The sequence below is a fragment of the Macrosteles quadrilineatus genome, unplaced genomic scaffold (assembly GCF_028750875.1).
Source record: "Macrosteles quadrilineatus isolate MER2022 unplaced genomic scaffold, UCM_ALF_1.0 Scaffold_2__2_contigs__length_208266976, whole genome shotgun sequence".
Lineage (NCBI taxonomy): Eukaryota > Metazoa > Arthropoda > Insecta > Hemiptera > Cicadellidae > Macrosteles > Macrosteles quadrilineatus.
In genome coordinates, this window is record NW_026542595.1 from 159,673,143 (window position 1) to 159,696,028 (window position 22,886).

At 37.2% G+C, this 22,886-nt stretch overlaps 2 protein-coding genes across 2 annotated transcripts in view; one reads left to right on the plus strand and one right to left on the minus strand.

The window, feature by feature from the left end:
• The window catches only part of LOC128985962 (calcium uniporter protein, mitochondrial), a 301,746-nt gene that overhangs the window by 41,737 nt on the left and 237,123 nt on the right, over positions 1 to 22,886 (minus strand). The gene's annotated exons all lie outside the window — the stretch shown is intronic.
• Positions 445 to 5,914, plus strand: LOC128985961 (uncharacterized). Its single transcript, XM_054405974.1, has 2 exons — positions 445 to 544; positions 956 to 5,914. The coding sequence occupies exon 2, from the start codon at positions 956 to 958 to the stop codon at positions 4,724 to 4,726; it is 3,771 nt and encodes a 1,256-aa protein (XP_054261949.1). The 5' UTR covers positions 445 to 544; the 3' UTR covers positions 4,727 to 5,914.

Consider the following 22,886-nt stretch of genomic DNA (forward strand, 5'->3'; position numbering starts at 1 on the left):
ATGATTTCCGCATTATTGTTAGGCTAGATAACTAGTGAATGCATTATTGGCTATGAAAAAATCACTTTATTCGCATTAACAAAGTTTAAAATTATTAAATTGGCAAGAAAAAAAATTGTAAAGAAAAACACGAATGCTTAAAACTAAACTTTGTAACTTAAGTTTTGTTCGGTATTTCGATATTGTTAATATAAATTTTGTGTGATTATATTTTAAGCTTATATCACAAACGTTTTAAATATAACATATTGACACTAATCAAGTATGGATGGTGAATAAAGATATTTTGATTTTGATTTGACGATCTATGCAGTGGATAGAACTAACTGGCTTCAGTTGTTATATAACGATGAAAAATCTACTTAGGAAGGAGTATGCTTTATTTTTGGTATTGACGAAACTACTATATATGACAACTGACACTTTATTTTTACATTTACAGCGCTAGAAGTGAGCAGTCATTCCCCACGTGCCGTCTTGCAAAGTTCCGCTTAGATGTTAAACCTTCAATGAGCAGTCTAGCTGTGAAAACTTCTACAACAATGTAAGTAGAAAGCCCTATCAGTTTTATATCTTCTTGGTACTACGTTTAGTAATTATTTGAGAGCTTACAACTTAATATAGTCGAATGTAAAGAGCCCCTTAATACCTCATATTGTCCTAGCAAAAACTACACTAAACCATGCAGCTATATAAGCAACATTCATTGTTGCAAGAAATCCACACAACTAAAGACAAAATGCGTGTAATATGAGCTTAAAGAATCTGAATTGTAAAATCTCATGCTGAACATGATAACATAGGCAATAAAACTTAAATTAAAATAATAAAATAGGTAAGTGCTAAAAATTAATGTATTTTTTCTAAAACTTAACGTAAACAATCTCAAACCAAATATAATAGAACTATAGCAGACCATGAGCAATGTACTTAATGTTTGAAATTAATGTTTTAGATGTATCTACAATGTGCCATCTGTCGAGAAGCCTACTTCCTTAGTGCATCCGCAAGGAGCCGTCACCAGCAAATGTGTTTGGCGTTGAACGACTACTTCACATCAGCAGTAGCGAGCAACAATGACAACAGACGAGAGACACACGAGGCAGCAATTCAGACACCTCCACAGCAAATTAAAGCAGTACCCAGTGGCAGTGGCTTGAAAAGAAAACTACCACCTCCAAAGGTGACTAAGCGTCCTGTGACTAGTGTATTGTCAAGTCCATCATCACATACAAGTTCAACAACAAGGCTGACGTGGTATTTAAAAAAAGGTCTTCAATCAGCCAAAGACTATGTTATAGAAAATAATGAAAACCTCTACAAGGACCTACCGCCATTTATTGAAGCTGCTAACGAAGTGGTGCTCGATATACTACAAGATGAGCTGCGTGTCACCAAATCCCTCAAGTACAACGTCGTACTGGAGGCCGTCTACTGCCATCCTGAAGGACATTGCGAACTTATGAACTTCAAGACCACGTCGAGGCTTATACACAGCGCCTGTGATGAGCTACAAGAGCTGCTGAAGAAGGACGCCAGCAAACTGCTTCGTGAGGAGTCTGAAGCGCAGGCGAAAGGCAGTGGATGGACTTTGCATGAGGTAAAGAGCCTCACACTTAGACTAAGCAAATTTTCATATGCATTGCCTGCTGGAAGTGGCTATCTGCCACTGCCCCCAAAAATTGCTAAAAGGAAATGCATTTTAAATGTAAAAAACAGCAATGATTGTTGTTTTATGTATTGTATATTAGCCAAAAGTCTACCTAATATACGTTATGACTCAGTGCTTACTGAGCATAGCTTTAGGGAGTGTGAAACACATTACAACTTTGATGGTATTTCATTTCCAACGCCCATTTCACAAATGAAAAAATTTGAAAAACAAAACATCAACACTAGCGTAAACATCTTCGAACTGGACGAAAATGCCCATATTACACCACTCAGGATAGTTGATGAGCAGCAAGACCATTTTGATCTCCTTCTCGTTAGAAATGATGAAGGAGAGGCTCATTTTACGTTAATATTGAATTTCACAAAGCTTATGCAGCCACAAATTACAAAAGGCAGCAACAAAATTACAATCTGTAAAAGGTGTAGCACCTTTAAAGAAAACAGGCGCTGTGTTCCGACACCTCAGCACTGGTTGAGTGAACATTTAATGCTCTGTGGAAAATCAAAACCAAGTGAAGTGATTTTGCCGGAGCAGCATAAAAGCAAACTTAGATTTGTTAGCTACGAGATGCAAATTGAAGTACCAATTGTAGTCACAGCTGACTTCGAATCAACACTATATCCAGTTCCCTCGACAGACAATGCCTATCAACGGCACGAGGCGAACTCGTTTGCTTATATCGTAGCAAGTAACCTTCCCAAAGAGCTGTTAGAGGAAGCTGAGATAAACACCTCACCCTACATACACAGATCGGAATCGGCTGCAAAAGAATTCCTTTTACAAATGCAGGAGCTAGCTGTAAAAGTGGAAAAGCTGTACACTAAAAATGTGAGCATGATTGCATTAAATGATGAACAACAGAAACAGCATGATGAAGCGACAAACTGCGAGCTGTGTGAAATAGCATTTGATGAGACATTGGTTCAGTCAAGGAAATGCCGGGACCACGACCATATAACAGGTCAGTTTCGTTATACCTTGTGCTCGTTGTGTAACACCCGCTGTCAACTTCCAAACTTCATACCAATATACTTTCACAACCTTTCTTCATACGACGAAGCATTCATTATTAAGAACTTGGCAGTATTACCCAACAGCGAAATAAAAGTGATCCCTAGTAATTCAGAAAGATTCATCAGTATATCGATAAAGATTGGGAGGATGTGGCTTAGGTTTTTGGATTCATTTCGCCTAATGGCGGACAGCCTTGCGAATCTCGCTTCGTATCTCACACCGACGGAACTCGTAGAGTCGTCCAAACTTGTGCCAGAACAGCATGTGGAGTTGATTCAAAGAAAAGGGATTTATCCCTATGATTATGTAAAAGACTTTGCTGTATTCAGTGAGGAAGCACTGCCACCACGTGAAAGCTTTTACAATGCCCTCAATGACTCGGAAGTTACGGATGCAGAATATCAACATGCCCAACACACTTGGAATACAATGAAAATGAAAAATTTTGGACAATACCATGATTTTTATCTGTTATTGGATGTTTGTCTTTTAATGGACATAATTCAATGCTTTCGCAAAAACTGTGTAGCCACCTATAACATTGACTGTTGTCATTCATTTACAGCGCCAGGTCTAGCATGGCAGAGTATGCTACGTATGACTGGTGTAACTTTGGAATTGTTGACGAACTATGACCATTTCTTAATGTTTGAAAGTGCGATTAGAGGCGGTTTGGTACAATGCTGCCACCGCTATGAAAAAGCCAACAACCCACTTTTAGAGAACAGCGAAGACTATGATCCAAACAAAGAAACCAAATATATGTTGTATTTGGACTGCATAAACTTGTATGGAAGCCAAATGAAAAAACACCTTCCAACTGGAAATTTTGAGTTTGTAAATGATGTTGATGATCTTAATTGGTCAAACTTACCTGAAGATTCGCCGTATGGACTTTTACTAGAATGTGATGTCACAGTGCCAGAGCACTTGCACGATCTAATGAACGACTTCCCCATTCTACCAGAACAAAAAGATGTGGATAATCAGGGAAAACTACTTGCTACGCTTGAAGATAAAAAACACTATATCGCTCACTATACAGTGTTCCAGCAGGCAGTCAAATTAGGCTTGAAAATTACAAAAGTTCACAGAGCGTTGCGATTCTCCCAGTCGCCGTGGATGGAAAAGTTCATCGACAAAAACACCACATTAAGAGCTGAATCTACGAATGAGTTTTCCAAAAATTTCTACAAGTTTATGAATAATAGTGTGTTTGGAAAGACGTTAGAAAACGTGCGCAATCGTGTAGATATTAGAATAGTAACTTCTGATGAAGCGTTCCAGAAGCTGTCACGTCAAGCAAGATTTGTTGACAGAAGCATTATCGCTGATGGTGTGATCGCGGTACATTTAAGAAGACAAAAGGTAGTATTAAACAAGCCAGTCTATGTTGGTTCAGTAGTTCTCGACAAAGCAAAAGTTCATATGAACTGGTTTCATTATATGGTTATGAAGAAAAAACTAGCTCCGCCAGACTTTGAAGTGTATGTTAACTATTCTGATACTGATTCTCTATTATATACCATAATTACCAAGTTAAACCTAAATAATGAATTGAAGGAAAGATTGGGAGATGTACTGGATAGGTCATGCTATCCCAAGGAGCATGAGCTGTGGCTGGAAGGAGCGATTCCTCAAATAGGCACATTTAAGGATGAATGCAAAGGAAGACAGCTATTTGAGTACGTAGGATTGCGTTGTAAAATGTACTGCTACAGGTTCAACTCCAGCCAACAGACAACGGCAAAGAAAAAGTGTAAGGGAATAAGCAAACGCTATGTCGAAAACAAAATTTCATTTGATCACTACAAGAAGGCACTGTTTGAAGATAAACAGTACAGAGCGACATTTAACCAGATAAGAAGCAAGACATTTCAACTCACCTCTAGAACAGTTGATAAACTCTCTCTGTCAGCCAATGATAACAAACGCATAGTGTTGCAGGACAAAATTAGAACTTTGGCGTATGGGCATTATCGAGCTCGTCAAAATGACGATGGAGGATCGTCAGAATATGATTGTAGTCAGTCTTAGCTCGATGGTTGATCAGCACTCTTTAGGAGTAGTCAGAATGTTGTATTCATTGAGTATGGATGCCGTTGCCCGTACTATTCCATATGAAAAAGAATACGAAAGAATCGAGGATATCGAAATGTTTTCGATACTCCCTTCCCTCATGCACACAGAGTTGAGAAGCTCTATTAAACGGACTTGGATAAAAACTACAACAGTCAACAGAGATTTAATAAAAAGTTATGAGTTTAGAGATATCGACTTTATGCAAATTGATAGTTATCAGTTTGTCATGCTCATGAACCATCCTCTGGAGGAACCAGAGTTTTGGAGTCGAAATTACTATGGTAATAATTGTCATATAAATGTGGACTACTATGAAACAATACAAACAGAACGTCCTATGAAGTATTGTCGAGGCTGCTTTTTTAACCTTTTTACACTAAAAGACGATAATGATATTGACTATCAAAGTTATTGGCACGAAAAGGGGTTGGCATTTGTACATGTTGTACAGCATTTTGAAGTTAACTCTAACAGGCTAATTGATGCAGTGGTTAAACAAGAAAATAACTGGTGTGACTACTGTGTATTTCGACCATTGTTTACATTTCTAAACTACTTTGACTGTAGAGACAATAACAACATGTTACATGATAGTGATGAAGACAGCCCCGCATCTCCAGTGACAATGTTTAACCGTACAGAACTTTATGATCCGTATAGAGAGTGACATACGCTAGTCCAGCATATTTGAACAATGAGGCTGTTGGTCAAGTTTTGTTTTTTTTAACCATACAATTTCACGTTTACTGTGTTTGTTTTTTGCGTTTCTGTTTATATATTATGTTTTATTGTAAACCCTAGCTATTGTAAAATAATTTGATGAACTCATGCCTTTTTGTTGTCTATACTCTATAAGAGTTGTTTATCTACTTGAGAACTGAATTCTAGTAGTATATAGCTAAAATATAACTTAATAACATGATATAACAAAGTAAGATAATGCTTAGCATTATGATATTTAACACATGTATATTATTGTGCACATTTCATGAATATTTTGTAATGTACTAACAACCTTTTTCGATCTGTATTTGTTTTACTATTACATGTTTACTAATCTTAACACATTTATGTAACGCTAGAGTTGTATATAATAAACACATCTAAAATGTTTATGGTTACCTGTTATGTTGGTGTTATCTATATAGCATTTATCTTTCAAATAAACTTATGTTAAACTTGACTACTTTGTTTGTTGCTAAACCCATTATTTAAAAGTTTTCCAAACACCCTCTGAAAAATTACTTTAAAAAGTATTATTGCTATGGATGCTAAGAAAAGTAAAGTCAATCCTCTACTGTGTTGTTGCTAGCTTAGCTGAAGGAAAGGGTAAACAAATAAAGAAAATCAAAGTTTGTAATACAAATATATTACCATAAGATACATTGAATACAGCAATTTTCTCTTTACCATTTTGACAAGTATTTTAAGTTCTCCATCACAGCTTCGGTAATGTTTGCTGCACAAAAGCGGCGTACCTCACTGTCTATCCACGGCATCATTGATGTCCTGAGTGCAGTCCGTTCATACCAAAAATCTTGAGTCTCTGCAGGCAACCTCCTTTCATTCAAGTCAGAAAGTAAACGTGGCAAATCACTTGTAATGTGTCGAACGAGTTGTTTATCCAAAGTCATTGAAGTCAAGTCATTTGTAGTGTTTGAAGAAAGCAAGGCCATTACCTTATAGTGTTTGGTAAAATATCGTGTGTAACGAGAGATCAGAAACTGCACAGTTGGGTTTATTTCAAGTAGGATATTAAAGTAGCTTTCAAGGGATGGGAACAAGCGTTTTAAAGAAATCCATCCATCATTTTGTAGAACCACTCTGGGAGTCTGTCGAATAATATCAGATTCACTAGAAGCTCTCGAAAGCGTAACAGAATTCAAATTGTGATTAACTGGCTTATTTCTCAGACGATAGTTACAAAATGATACTAATCCATTTGGTCTGGGTTCCAATATGACTGTATGTAGATAGAATGGATTGAATGGAGTTTCATTGGAGTAAAAGTTGTTGACAGAGTGGTGAACTGTAGAGCTTTGCAGACTTAAAAGATCTTCAAATGTCAATTCAATTGAGGTTTCATTATTCACTAAACAAATAGAAGGAGAAAAGTCTTTAATAGAATCAAGACCAACAACCGCATGAGCCTGGCTTGCAACTTTGTAAATCTGTCTGAGTAAAAGACGTGGTTCCCATGAGTTAGACTGCTGGTTAGAACGCACAGCTGCTTTGTGTGAACTATGAGAGTGACTCACCACAGATGTTGTCATCACAGGTGTTGAAGTAGACGTCGAAGAAGAACACACGTATGACACTGGAGGTGAAGTCGATAGTGTGGTCGGCGACGTAGATAGCTTAAGTGCTGATGTATTTGATAATAGTTGTTGCGAACGTTGAGGTGGTGGTGGTGGTGGCGGCGGCGGTGGTGGCAGTTGTGATGACAGTGATGGCAAAATCGAGGCATGAAGTTTTTCTTGATGACCTTTCTGACGAAAAACCTGGCTCGACCTGGCGCGTGTGCCAGATTTTGCCGAATTGGAGTGGGCTGGTATTTTCTGTTGTACGATTGACGGCTGTTCCGGTCGATACTCTTCCACTTCCTTTGAATCGTAATCCTCATCCTCTTCCACTGCATTACCATTTTCACTGCAAACTGTTGAACACTCGCGGGTATAGTAATTCGCTTGGATCGCACTTGCACCTGCTGTTGTGTGTACAGAATCAGATACGTCTTGTAGAGTCTCACCAGTTAGAGATGCAAGAAGCTGGTCAATGTCCATAGTATTTACATCGGAGTATATTACGTTATGCACTGGGGGTATAGGGGGAGCTTTAGTACGTTTGCGTTTCACTCGCGATAGATCTTTACGTGGAACTGGTGCCGACCGCTTCACTGACGCGTTCATACTGACTGAACCAGCAAACCAGTTCTAGGTTTTATATGCAGTGTATTTGCAGGTCTGGACAGGTCTTAGTACGATCATTGACCTTACGAGGCGGATGCTGAGCGCCAAGGACAAATCCATTGAACCTCTTGGATCTCTTTCTTTTTTGCGATTACATAACGTTGTTGTATAAAGAAGGCTTTGACAACAAGTCTAGACAGGTTTCCATTTATTTATACATGCTAGAAGTTTTAAGAGATAGATAATCCTGTTGTCGTAAGTAATGCAGTGAGCTTTCTATCAATAGTTGCAAAAAATTTTAAAGTTTCGGCATCTGATTTATCCAACGTGTTTAGCCTTTCATCAATGGTCCTTAATAATTTTGATGTTTTCTCATCTGATTCCTGCAGCTTCTTTACCTCTCCATCTAAGGATACTAGCGATTTAGATTGTTTCCCGTCTGAATCATGTAGCTTCTTGAATCTTTTATCCAAAGACATCAAAGATGTAGAAACTTTCTCATCCGAGTCTTGTAGCTTATTGAGCTTATCACCCAAAGATACTAAAGATGCAGACGTTTTCTCATCTGATTCAAACAGCTTTTTGACATTTCTATCCAAAGATAACAAATGTGTAGACGTTTTCTCATCCGAGTCTTTCAGCTTCTTGAGCTTATCATCCAAAGATAATAAAGATGCAGACGTTTTCTCGTCTGATTCAACTAGCTTTATTAGTTTGTTATCCAAGGAAGCAATTAATTGTGATGATTTCCCATCTGATTCTTCTAAGTTGTTTAGTCTATCGTGATAGGATAACTGATTCTCCTTTATGTCTTTTAGCTCGGTCTTGATAGAACCCTCTATGGAGACTATTGATTGTTTTACATCCTTAACTGCTTGCTGGGCCTCTTTGAGGCTAACAACAAAGGTCTTTAACTTTCCTTCCACCTCATTCAAATCGTCTTTGTTCACATAGAAACGATTTAAATAGCCTTTAGACACCTTTTGTCGTGATACGTCAGGTTCCACTGCAGCTCTAAACCTCTTTGATCCATCTTCACTTATCACATATGCATCATCTTCGTCATCAGATAAGTGATGCTTCTGTTCTTGATACAAAGCATGTCCAAACTTATCTATAATGTGTCTTCTAATCATAGCTTGTACAATATATGTTTACAATAACAAGATCTAATCCAGAATGATGGGAGAAACAGGTTAATATACTATTTAAGCCCACGAGTTGTAGCGTGAGGGAAACCCAAGCCATTTGACATAAATCTTGTTTCCTTTGCGCTTTATAACCTTTTCAACCAAATACGTATCTGGGTAATTTGTCTTTTGTAATTCTGGTTCGTAAAATGCCCCTTTGATAATGTCCCCTTCTTCATCTTGCAGGTAGTACACTGGTGGGACAGATTTTCGCACTCGTATGATTTTAAATAATTCAGTACTCCAGTTTGGGGTGTAACCTTTTTCAAACAAAGTTTTATACTTAGAAACCCTGACTTTATCATTGACTCTTAGCTTTGGAATCCCTTGTACCTTGTTTTGATTTAATTTCCTCACCAATGCCCTCTCGTGAAACGATGTAACATCTCGTGGTCTCATGCCTGTTGTCCGATGTAGCCTTGAATTGTACATGGAAATTAAACGAGGAAGCATGTCTAGCCACCTATAATCTCCCTGTACAGCAAATTCCTTATACATCCAATTTTTAATCGTTTTATTCAGCCTTTCTACCACAGAGGCCTTCAAATGGGTGAATGTACTGAAATGATTTATCGCAAAACGTTGCATTAAGGATTTAAATTCTTTATTATAAAAATCTGTACCAAGATCACTTTGAATGTTTTGTGGTATTCTTCCACTATTTTTCAAAACATTTTCCATAGCTGAGGCCACTGTCTTCCCTTTTTTGTTGTCTAAAGGAACCGCCCATGCATACTTTGAAAGAACATCAATTATCATTAGGATATACTTTTTCCCTTTATTCGCTTTTGAGTAAGGTATCATTTCTATCAAGTCGACTTGCCACAAATCGTCAATACCTCGAACAAAAACCTTTCTTCTGACAAAGTTTTTCCTAGCTGGTTTGTGTAACTCATTAACAATACCTCTCTTGGCAGCATCTGCTTGACTTGACATTGTCTTCTTTCTTTTATTCATAATGCCTTTATTACCTATGAACACTTAAGCGATAATACCGTTTAGTTGAAGCAACTCTATAATATAGTCTATTTCTTCGCTATGAGCGTTGTGACCGGCTTCTTGTGACAAAACCAAGGTTTTAAGTCGCTTCACCAGTAAATTCACATCAGATGTGTACCTGTCCACGTTGTCAACAGTTATACCACTTCCACTAGCGTGTTCCGGTGTTGTAACGGTCATGCCTTGCTTTGGTGGAAAAAGTACCGATATTACGCTTAAGTACTTTTTGCCCCTATTTGCATTTACAGGTTTTTCAGCAGAATACATCTGTCGGTGTGCATTGGTGTCTTGAAGGATCTTTTTGTACACTGTCAAATCCTGCCTTTCTACTATATCCTTATCAGGAACCTGCATGAATAGTAATTCAAGGAGTCCTGGAGTTGTTTCAAAGCTGTGATTCTTTACCTGTATCTTTGAATTTGTAATTTTTATTCTAGAATCACCAATTGTCGTATTACCCCTTCCATCAAGTCGAACACCATAAGTCGTGTCCATTTTATCTTTTGTTTGAGGATTGGAAAGCCTTTTTAAATACGTATCCAGCTGATTGGGTTTAATGGTTTGAGTAGACACATCTAAGGACTTATTGAAGTCATCCTCCTTTTCTTCATCTTGTACAAAAGTTCTATCCATAGTTGTACTCTGATCATCTTTTTTAACCACAAAGTCTAGTTCTTCTTTTTTAACAGGTTTATAATAGTACTGCTGTTCCTTCAAACGTCTCTCTACTGTCTCTTGCAGAGGTTTGACTATGGGTTTAGCTTGCACTTCTAACAACCTCTCAACATAATCAGCATTATGCTTCAATTGTTGAAACTTTTTACGCACAGCATTTGTTAGTCTAAGTAGTTCATTTTTTACTATATGTTCGTGCTTGTTAGCACTGTCTTGGTTCTGCTCCTTCAAGTTTGGTATTGGATATTTCTTCACTATACGTCGGATTACTCGTTTCGCTCTTAGCTTTCTTTTCTTGGGAGCTCTAAGAGCCATCGGAGCACTGCCATACTTCTCCATCCTCTCACTGTCACTCTGATTAACGTTTAGTGTATTAATGCTGAAAGGAGCCCTTTATATATCGACTATATAGGTATCAAGACCTAAACGGTAACGACCTTTGTTGATTTCGGAATCTTTATCTATGGTTACAAATCCATACTTGTGTTTGTTCCAACAGGTGTGACACAAACACTTAAATTGATCAAAAGTCATATCGCTATTAACATGATCATTGTATACATGTCTTAGATTTAAGTCATCCTGCTTGAAAAGAATTATTAAATTGGCGTTATCTCTAAGGAGATGTTTAGGGAGCCGCGTGTACGTCTGGATCAAGTAGAACGTATCTACATCTCTATGTCTTCCCATGCTGAAGTATGCTTTCATATTGTCTTGTTTATCACAGGCCACATCATCAAATATCATTATTGAGTCCTTTTTAGCTTCATCAGGATTAGGAACATCTTCACTGTTGGTAAATGAAAAATAACCAATACATGACAGGTTTTGCATTATTTGTTCAAGCATCTTGTATTTAGGTTGCAGCAATGATTTACTAAACACATATACATTAGCATACTTTAATCCCTTTGGTTCAGTCAAAAGGCTAAACATCAAATTTGTTTTTCCACAGTTAGATGGACCACAAATGATGCCTCGAATGGATTGAGGAAGGAGTTCACTATGTTTTTTCACTTCTTTGGATTTAATTCCATCCGAAGTGGATTGAATGAGTTTTTCCACAGCATTGTCCACAACAAAAGTGTCACGGTGCTTTTTAAATTTCATCTTCACACACTGGGGGACAAAAGTGAAATGAAGAATCGTATATAAGGTGTTCATATTTGTAAGACCTGCTCAGTATGCGTAGGATCACTAGAGGATGTGGTCTGCTTAATCGTGCTATAAACTCTCTTCCGCTAGAACTTCACCTGCCTGGAGGATACCAATTTTGTGGACCTGGTACAAGATTGAAGGAAAGGTTGGAAAAGAAGGATCAAGGAATCAACCTATTGGATCAAGCTTGTAAACAACACGATATTGCCTACAGTAAGAGCAAAGATCTTTCATCTCGACACACTGCTGACAGAGTATTAGCAAACGAGGCGTGGGCAAGGTTCAAAACAAAAGGTGTTCCTATTGGTGAGAGGCTCGCTTCCTGGGCTGTTGCAAGCGCAATGAACGCGAAATTGAAGCTTGGTGCCGGAACAACCGAAGGCAGGAGGAGGAGGAGACGGCAGACTAGGCGAAGAAATCGAGGGAGGTTAGGTAGGGGATCGTTAGCCAAAGGGGGCACAGCAAGAGGTGGAAGTGCGCTAAAACGAAAAAGAAAAGGCACCACTAGAAAGTGCAGCAGAAGACTTAAACCTTTTACTTTTTCCGATGTATTACGACAAGCAAGGACGGCTGTGCGGGGATCAGGAATGCATCTTGTTGGCAGAGGTGGAATATTAAACAGAGGGAGTAGAAAACACATAACAAAGGCAGCATCATCAGCGTTGAACGCCATCAGATCTATGAAGAGAGGGAGGCGTAGTGCGTTCAGTCATTTACGACGTAGATCACGGATTCTATCACTTCCCAAGTCAGGAGGTGTGCTACCATTGCTGCCAATCTTTGCAGGGCTTAGTGCATTGGGAAGTCTGACAGGTGGGGCTGCTGGTGTGGCCAAAGCAGTGCTTGAAGCTAGAGATGCCAAGAAACGGCTGAGCGAGATGCAAAGACATAACGAAACTATGGAGGCAGTAGCTTTGCGACATGGCAAGGGCCTGTACTTTAGACCATATAAGAAAGGACTTGGTATTTACATGGCACCTTATCAGAAGCAGCCAAAAAACTTATAGATATTTTGCCCAGAAGGGCAATGTATGATTTTGAGTTAACACATTGGGCCAGGAAGCTTAAAATCCCCCATTTTAGAGGAGTGTTTATGCGTGACAACCTTCCTAAAAGTCCATGGAGGAACGAGTCTGCAATAGTCAACTTGGACAATACCAATGGTAGTGGTACTCATTGGGTATGCTACAAGAAGAGTGGAGACTACGTGAGGTACTTTGACAGCTACGGGGATTTGATACCTCCACTGGAACTTCAGAAGTATTTAAATGGGAAATACGTATCTTACAACCGAACCGCTTATCAGGATGTCAACACTCACTCTGAGATCTGTGGGCATCTGTGTTTGTATTTTTTAACCTCAATTTAAATGATATTACAGTGTACACATATATATATATATATTTGTTGTTATCATTTCGACCCTTTAGTCATGTCTCAGACGTTCATGCTTTCAGGTAGAACTTCTACTCTTTCAGTAGACTACTTTCCTCCCATCGAACTTGAAGGTGGTTATGATTATGAAGTTGGTTTGCTTAGCTTCGAGTCTTATAACTCCATACCAAATGTCGACGAAACAAACAACCAGTTTCATTTTGATAATGGAAAGATTATTAAAATACCTACTGGTACATATGAAGTAATGGATATTGAACGTTTCATACAGGATAAGCTAAAGATGTTGGCTACACAGGAAAAGAAGTACTTTTTTCGCTTGGGAACAAACAACAATACATTGCAAACTACTCTGAAATGTAACGCTCAGGTGGATTTCTCTCAACCCAACTCTATTGGCAGCCTCCTGGGTTTCGATTCTGAGGTCATAGGACCTGGAAATGAGCACTACTCGAAGAATGTTGTGGATATTTTTAAGACAAACACGATTAGAGTTGAATGCAGCATAGCGGGCGGGTCTTTCGTTAATAATAAGCAAAGTCATACAATCCATCAGTTTTTCCCAGCAGTACCACCAGGATATAAGCTTGTTGAAATACCCAGTACAATCATTTACCTTCCAATCACCACGAGGGCAATAAGTAACATAACACTACGGATTGTAGACCAGGACGATAGGTTGGTGAATTTTAGAGGAGAACGTATTACAGTGTGTTTACACTTGAGGAAGGTCCCTAGTTGAACAGTTAGTAGGAGATGGGTTACTTATATTTTTCAAACTGTTTATCAAGACCAAGAATATCAAAGGGTCATATAGACAGAGTCAAGAAAACCCATAACTCCGACGACTATTTATTGGGTGCACACTCAACAGTACCAAGCAGTGTTTGTTTGTCACCCAAGCGACTAACACACACAAACCGAAGGTTTTTACGCTCCTTGGGCTATAAAATACTTCAATAATGGATGTACTGGATATTTTTAGTAGTGTCCCATTTGATGACACTATTTCTCACATGGAATTTCACACTCATTTCCCTTACTCTTCTACCACACTAGACAACAATGACGAGATAAGAATACCAATTCAACAACAAGATATATGCATTGTGCCTTCTATGAGTTATTTGTATGTTGAGGGAAAGCTGTTGAAGTCAGACAATACAGCAACTACAAAAACAAAGTTCACTCCAAACGCATTTGCATTTTTGTTTGACGAGATACGGTATGAAATAAATGGAGTTGAAATAGATCGCATTAGGAACCCAGGTATAACTTCTACAATGAAAGGATTTGCTTCTATTGGAGAGAACTCTTTAAGAAGTTTAGGGAACTCTGGCTGGCCAACCGAGGTGAATAAGTTGTCTTCCACTTTGGAAAGTCATGTGACTGACACTGATGGAAATTTTAGTTTTTGCATACCGCTAAGTAGGCTTCTGGGGTTCGCAGAAGATTATAGAAAGGTTATTGTCAACTGCCGTCATGAGCTTGTTCTACTGAGGTCAGCCGGGGACAAAAATGCAGTTTTGTGGACCTCAAGTGGTGCTACTGACACAACTCCTGAAGATATTAAAGTTAAACTAGAGAAACTATGCTGGAGGGTTCCCTACGTTTCTTTGAGTGATAGACAAAGAATTGCATTGCTTAGACATTTGGAAAGGGGAACGAGTGTTCCTGTAGAGTATCGAAGCTGGGAACTCTATGAGTATCCCTCTTTGCCACAATCAAACAAGCAATCTTGGTCAGTAAAGACGGCATCACAGCTAGAGAAGCCAAGATACGTCATAGTGGCTTTCCAGGAGAATCGCAAAAACAACATAAAAAAGTCTGCCGCATGCTTTGATCACTGCAAGATATCAAACATAAAACTTCATTTAAACTCTATTAACTATCCTTATGATGATTTAAAACTAGACATTGCAAAGAACCACTACGCTATACTCTACGACATGTATACCCGTTTTCAGGAGTCGTATTACAATGTTCCATCACAACCACTTTTGGACGTTAAAAATTTCATTTCTTATGCACCACTAATCGTAATTGACTGTTCTAAGCAAAACGAATCCCTTAGGTCAGCCCCTGTTGATATTCGTTTAGAATTTGAGGCCAGCGAAGCTTTCCCTCCAGGGACTGCTGCTTATTGTTTGATAATTCACGACAAGTCATTCAGCTATGAGCCAGCCACTAACCTGGTTCATCGGATAATGTGATTCATGCAGAAAGTGTTGGAATTTGGGGTGGGGATAGGCTATAAAGCCCGCTCTTGTCGGTTTGGTTTCTCAGTCTCAACTTGAATTTCGTTGGAGTTAGAACTTTCAGTCATGATTAAACAGGCCATCATAGATTTTAGTGCTTTTATCGGAGAGGATAAGACAGTGGTTATCAAGGAATTGAGCATATTGGACTTGGATTCAAGATGTGTACAACATTGGATTTTCTCACCACCTAAGGATGGATCCAGATCTACTTTTCCAAGCACACAACATGATTGCGGAGGGTGGCACAGTTCACAGTTTGACAATCATAACAGGTGGTTGAGTAAACACTATCACGGCCTCGGATTCGGAACAGGAAACGTTGAATATAGCTCTCTCACGTCATCTCTGAGAGACATTTGCTGCAATGTAAACCTATTGTATGCTGCTTCAACTGAAAAGGCAAAGGTTTTGGAAAAGTTGCTAGAGAACAGAAGAGTTGTGTTCAGTCTTGAGCTACTTGGAGGCCCCCCTCTATCGAGCGATTTTCTACTACTTCCTCCCGTTGAAGAACTATCCAAACAAAAGAATCAGTGTTTGTTTCATCATTTACATGCTCCAGGATTTTATTGTTCACAAACCAATGTACACAAACTGGCTGATTGGTGTTTGAAAAACCCAGCTATGCTAGACATGAACAACCCAGAAGTGAGAGTAAAGACCTTTGACGAATGGAAACTTAAAACTCCTTCTGCTAAGCAGCTTGCCGATGAAGGCTTTGTCAAAATGGCTGCTATGAAGGACACCACTAAATGCGTTTATTGTGGAGTTAATCTTTTCAAGTGGGAAGAAGGTGATGACGCAATAGAAGATCATCGCTACAACTCACCGTTTTGCTCCTATCTTCGTTTCAAGGAACAGACAACAGACAAGGCCAGCACCAAGAATATAGTCTACTGCGAGGACGGATCAGATACATTGGGCCAGGATGTCACTGGGAGATATACATTGTCTCTGGAAGTCACTCATGATGATCTTCTAAATATGTGTAAGGCTTGAAATGTATTCAACTTCATATTTTGAATAAACAAATCTTTATTATTTACCAATGTTGTTTTTTACTAAGCTTAACCTATATATAAACTTACCATCTTTCATTATCATCCAGATACACAGCTACTCTTATTGACTTAAGTCATAACAAGTTGCTCATGTCTCAGTTTTACAAATGTGAAAAGGTAGTTACCTTTTCTAATCCCATGAAGACAACTTTTTACTTTGCTGATAATGAAGACAGGCGCTGTACCGCCTCCATCGACAAAGAACGGTTTAAACTAAAAATTCTTCAGGTTGGAACAATTTTGCAAGACTCACTTTTATCCAAAGTATTACACATTAACACATGCCAGTTTAGTGATCACTCCAATTGTTTTATAAAATTAAATAAACTTACTACTTAATTTAACAAAGACTCATAATTTCATATCCTAGCTTTCATACACCATAAGTCTTTACCAGCAAGCACTCTGCTGGAACTAACATACAGTTTTAACCTGCACAAGTCGTCGTCGCTCGCTCGAGGACAAATCGTCCCCTGCCCACACTCGTATACTCATTCCCAACATCGCTGTCACTTTTATTCGCCGGAGAAAAAATCAGGCAACCCTATCTACTCACTGTTACCCCAAACAGCGTGAGCCGCCCTGAGTGTTTTGAGGAATATTGCTACGATCTATACTGACGGAGTGTTAACTATGTACTCTTTACTGCCTTGCATTGTTTTATTCACGTATTTTACTATATAGTTGGATGTCTAGTAATTATCATGATGCTATCTGACCCTGAATCTCCGGCTACATGGAGACAGGTTTCACCCTACAGACTATATAGTAAGTAGTAATATACTGCGGCGTCACAACTAAACAAAGAACGCACTGTTGTCGCGTGGCCAAGCCACTTGCATTATAAAGCGGAGAAAGTTATAACAACAGTCTTTGTTAAAACATCTCGTCTGATGTGGGCTCATTAGCGTGTTCCTCTGCTCGCGTTAGTATCACTAAACTAGTACTGATTTGCATCTAAAGAGGCTTCTGTAGACATTCCTGCACTACAGTATTCATCGCTTGGGTGTCAGGAGTCAAGTATTGTTCAAGATATGTGTTGGGAATAAAACCGAATAGAATTACTCTCAAATGAAAAACAAACAAATCGTCAATACTTAACGTATTTTATGGTATTCCTACACACTTTATGCGCAACCTAAAGTGATCATTTTTCGTAATTGATATTGTAAAGGTGAGTATGTTTTAGTTTAAAACACCAAAATAATATTTAAATTTTCATAGATAGCCTACTGCAAACACTAAGCTACTACAGTAAACTGTTTTAATAACACTAATTAGGTTTTTAAAATATAATCGATTAAAAATCTTTCGATTGTTGAGATGATCTCAACACTATGTTTATTTGTTGTTTCATCGTCAACGAGTGGGATTTTTCTAAGTAAGGTAATCGTTTTGAGCTATTGAGTAAAATAAAGAGATTGCACTGTAAAGCTGTAACGGATATCGTTTACCTTTCGCTTCGTAGACAAAAATTAATAGTTCCATGGATGCTATTTTAAGTAGGTAGAACTCTGTGCGAAATATTACAATTTACCAAACTTGGTACTTCTCTAACTTATGTTTAAATTTGACCGTTGTTATGCAATTTCGCTTTAAATTGAAAAAGTTTACCTTGAACTATTACAGGTCTAATAGCTAACTAACTAACTAACTATCAATAGCTAATAGGGGACAAGTATGCACCACCAGGGCTCCGTGCTTGGAATGTTTTAATTGAAATAACTAACCAAATTACAATTCTAGAATTTGCATTCTATCATCTACTGGAAACTAATTTGAGTTTAAAAGTGACATTGTCAACTAATTTAAACAACAAATTCCTTCTCCATGAACATTTTACGACTTGACAATCCTTGATATTTATACTGTATTTTGTTTTATATTATACTACTCTAGAATTATCACCCTACCCTATCTACTACTATCAACAAAAACAGTATCACTTGACAGTAGGCCTACAACACATATTAAACCTATTTATTTAATAAATATACATAAAAATATTCGTGAGGTACACAACGTAAAAGAGTGCAGAAAATACAAGTAAAATGTTGGATACTATTTTTGACAAGTTATTAGAAATTAAAATTACACAGAGGTCTTAGCTCGCGTCTGGGCCTGAGCTATTGGCGAAATTAACTTAAGCTGAAAAGGTTTAAGTAAAGATATAGAAAGATTACTACCACTTCTCTTATCAGCAAAGCAAAACAAATATTGCGATTTTACATAACCCCGCCACAGCAAACCTGTAGACTATGCGATTGTTCATTTGCCTGGCCAGATCTTCACTAAATTACTTTCTTTACATGTCAGATTTATTCCATATTCAAATAAAATTTCGTTTAATGAGTACTTGGGGTTGCATGGAACGCAATAAAGTGGTTGAGTTTCAGTAAAATTGTAATCCAGTAGCTTGTGATAAAAAAATACCACTTTTATTCCAAATAACAACAAACAAGCAAAAGTTTGCTTATTCTCCGTAAAAAATAACATAAACATTTTAAAATTTCAAGTTTTTTTTAGAATTTTTGCCGTAATCATTTTGGCGTACAGATACACTTCACTATGCTGAATTATTTTTTATACCTCTACAAAATGCTAAGAAATAAATTAGGAAACCCTAATATTTACCTCATAACACCACCCCCCATAAAACCCCATTCCTAATTGGCATATATGGTGTTTTTGGCCTCTGGAGACATCAAAACGAAAAAGTAAAGCGGTCCCGGGTCCAGATATGACCATGAGACCTACGGTAAAAGCTTCTTACCTATTTGGAAAATTAACTAAAACCAACATTATTTATTCGTAAAGTAAACAAAAGATCCCTTCATCGGAGGATATTCAGTAGATTAATTACCACGACTGAAACTCAACTACACAATAACTCCGACTGTCTTAGAACTGGCATTAGGCAACACTGAGCGGAGGCAATTACATCATTGAGTCTGGAAAGCATTTCATGAAGCTGCCTCAAACGTACAGCTGATATGGAATAAAATATCATTATCGGAGGAGTAAATATATGCGGTTACTATTTTTTGTCAGGCTTAAGAAATTGATTGCCTTGGTAGCGGAGACAAAACAACTACAGTAATATTTTAAATTTTAGCTTTAAAAAGTTAAATTGACATTACCATATTAAAAAAAAAAACATATCTGTTCAGTGTAATACCTGTATACGGTAAACAACAATTCTAGAGTAGTATAATATAAAACAAAATACAGTATAAATATCAAGGATTGTCAAGTCGTAAAATGTTCATGGAGAAGGAATTTGTTGTTTAAATTAGTTGACAATGTCACTTTTAAACTCAAATTAGTTTCCAGTAGATGATAGAATGCAAATTCTAGAATTGTAATTTGGTTAGTTATTTCAATTAAAACATTCCAAGCACGGAGCCCTGGTGGTGCATACTTGTCCCCTATTAGCTATTGATAGTTAGTTAGTTAGTTAGCTATTAGACCTGTAATAGTTCAAGGTAAACTTTTTCAATTTAAAGCGAAATTGCATAACAACGGTCAAATTTAAACATAAGTTAGAGAAGTACCAAGTTTGGTAAATTGTAATATTTCGCACAGAGTTCTACCTACTTAAAATAGCATCCATGGAACTATTAATTTTTGTCTACGAAGCGAAAGGTAAACGATATCCGTTACAGCTTTACAGTGCAATCTCTTTATTTTACTCAATAGCTCAAAACGATTACCTTACTTAGAAAAATCCCACTCGTTGACGATGAAACAACAAATAAACATAGTGTTGAGATCATCTCAACAATCGAAAGATTTTTAATCGATTATATTTTAAAAACCTAATTAGTGTTATTAAAACAGTTTACTGTAGTAGCTTAGTGTTTGCAGTAGGCTATCTATGAAAATTTAAATATTATTTTGGTGTTTTAAACTAAAACATACTCACCTTTACAATATCAATTACGAAAAATGATCACTTTAGGTTGCGCATAAAGTGTGTAGGAATACCATAAAATACGTTAAGTATTGACGATTTGTTTGTTTTTCATTTGAGAGTAATTCTATTCGGTTTTATTCCCAACACATATCTTGAACAATACTTGACTCCTGACACCCAAGCGATGAATACTGTAGTGCAGGAATGTCTACAGAAGCCTCTTTAGATGCAAATCAGTACTAGTTTAGTGATACTAACGCGAGCAGAGGAACACGCTAATGAGCCCACATCAGACGAGATGTTTTAACAAAGACTGTTGTTATAACTTTCTCCGCTTTATAATGCAAGTGGCTTGGCCACGCGACAACAGTGCGTTCTTTGTTTAGTTGTGACGCCGCAGTATATTACTACTTACTATATAGTCTGTAGGGTGAAACCTGTCTCCATGTAGCCGGAGATTCAGGGTCAGATAGCATCATGATAATTACTAGACATCCAACTATATAGTAAAATACGTGAATAAAACAATGCAAGGCAGTAAAGAGTACATAGTTAACACTCCGTCAGTATAGATCGTAGCAATATTCCTCAAAACACTCAGGGCGGCTCACGCTGTTTGGGGTAACAGTGTTAGCAAATGAACATGAAATGAGCATTTTTGTAAACGTTGAACGCAAGGAAACACATTTTAAAACCCCACACGTTAAAAAACCCGACTCTACGGAAAATAAAAGTCAAGAAAATTAAAGCCATGCAAATAACGTGGTACTTCATAGAACAACAACACCAGTTAATTAAATTATATGGCAGTACTATTATTGACTTAATGATGCTGAACCACCATTTTGACATAGAAAGCCGTACTGTAGATACTTTAGTAAACAAAAGGAAACTAGTTATGTGATCATATACCAAAGTGTTATAAAATTAGATTTTCACCCTCAGAATTTAGGCAAGAGGAAACAAATACTAGACGATTAAAATAAGTTGTCTTTACGTTTGGCTCGGTTAAAAAGATGACACAAATCAGTAATATACATCAGCTCTATTGGCTCGATAATTCAACTACTTTCTAAAACTAGCTTCAACTATATTATGAGGATTAAATTTCTATCTAGCTTCAACTATATTATGAGGATGTAATTTCTATTTCTATCAAAAATCAAAGCTTCAGTACTCGCCCCTTGTAGTTTGACGGACTGATGAATTAGGTCTTACATCTATAGTGCAAAATATAATCATTGGCAATAATCAATAAATTTTCAGACGTTATACAGAGCTTTGTCTATGCGAGTAGATAGTCTATATAGAATCACAGTGGCCATGGCCAAGTAGGTGACTTCTTGATGATACATTCGCGTGATTCAGATGTTAAATCTTCTACGCCAATTAAACAAGTTTACACATTGCAAAGCGAGAACCAACTTCGCTGTTGGGATAAAATACGATTCGTTGTGCTCCCCTTACAATCACTATGTCAAAATTTAACTTAGGGATAAGATTTACATTTAGGAGGGATTTCAATTTAGCACAAATTAAATTTCATACGAGATTTCGCACGAAACAAACTGTGGAATGGAAAGAAATTAAACAGACTCTGAGATAATAAAAAGTCACGGCAATCGTAAACCTAAATAACCAGGGCCTGAAATCCCAGTGCTCAAAAGGAGTTTAATTGTTTTGCGTTGAATTTGGTAGCTTGTGCTGTTCATTGTAATTTACGAAAATTACATTTTCAGATTTACTTTTTGGTATACTAGGTTTTGGAATTATCTTTGGCTTTGGATACTAAAAATATACTTATCAATATATGTAAAATGTTAAACCTGTTTCATATGAAGCTCATTTCGTATTCGGTCACACTACACAAAATGATTTTCTCTAAATAGCGCGTATTTTACTGTGTAAACTTTAATATTTGGTTAGAATCTATTTTAAAAAAGATAGTTTTATTTGGTTGAACGGTTTTTAGAAAACTACAAGAAATGCCCCCACCGCAGCAAACCTGCAGACTAAGCGAATTTCCATTTGTCTGATTTAATTTTCAATCAATATATTTCAATAACATTAGGTTTAACGTGTCACCTGGGTTTGCTGCTACAGAGATGATAATAAAGTGTGTTTTTAGAAAAATATAAATAGCTTAGTATAAAGTATACAAATTTGCCAAGTTTGATCAAAATATATCCATAGACAAGCAAACTACATGAATCAGTTTACTTACTCTCCCATAAAACTAACATGGAAATTAAATTAAATTTTTTTTTAAATGTTCTCAGTAACCAATAACCGCACAAAAACGCTGCAATATACTATTTTGTTTAAGCTATTCAAAATCGTTTTAAAAAGAAATTGGAAATTTTTATGTTTTAAAGGTCGAAAATGGAAAAACCCAATTTTTACTCTATTAATCCCCCGTTCCCAAGGTCCGATCACGTTTTTATCAAATTCCATCGAAATCGGATTAGTTTTGACTATATACATATATAAACATTTAAACGAATAGTTTTTCTGGCCTCTAGGGGCATCAAAATGAAAAAAAAACCAATATGTC

What these genes read in the sequence shown, in the direction of transcription:
- LOC128985961 (XM_054405974.1), top strand. Translation starts at nt 956, where the DNA reads ATGTATCTACAATGTGCCATCTGTCGAGAAGCCTACTTCCTTAGTGCA.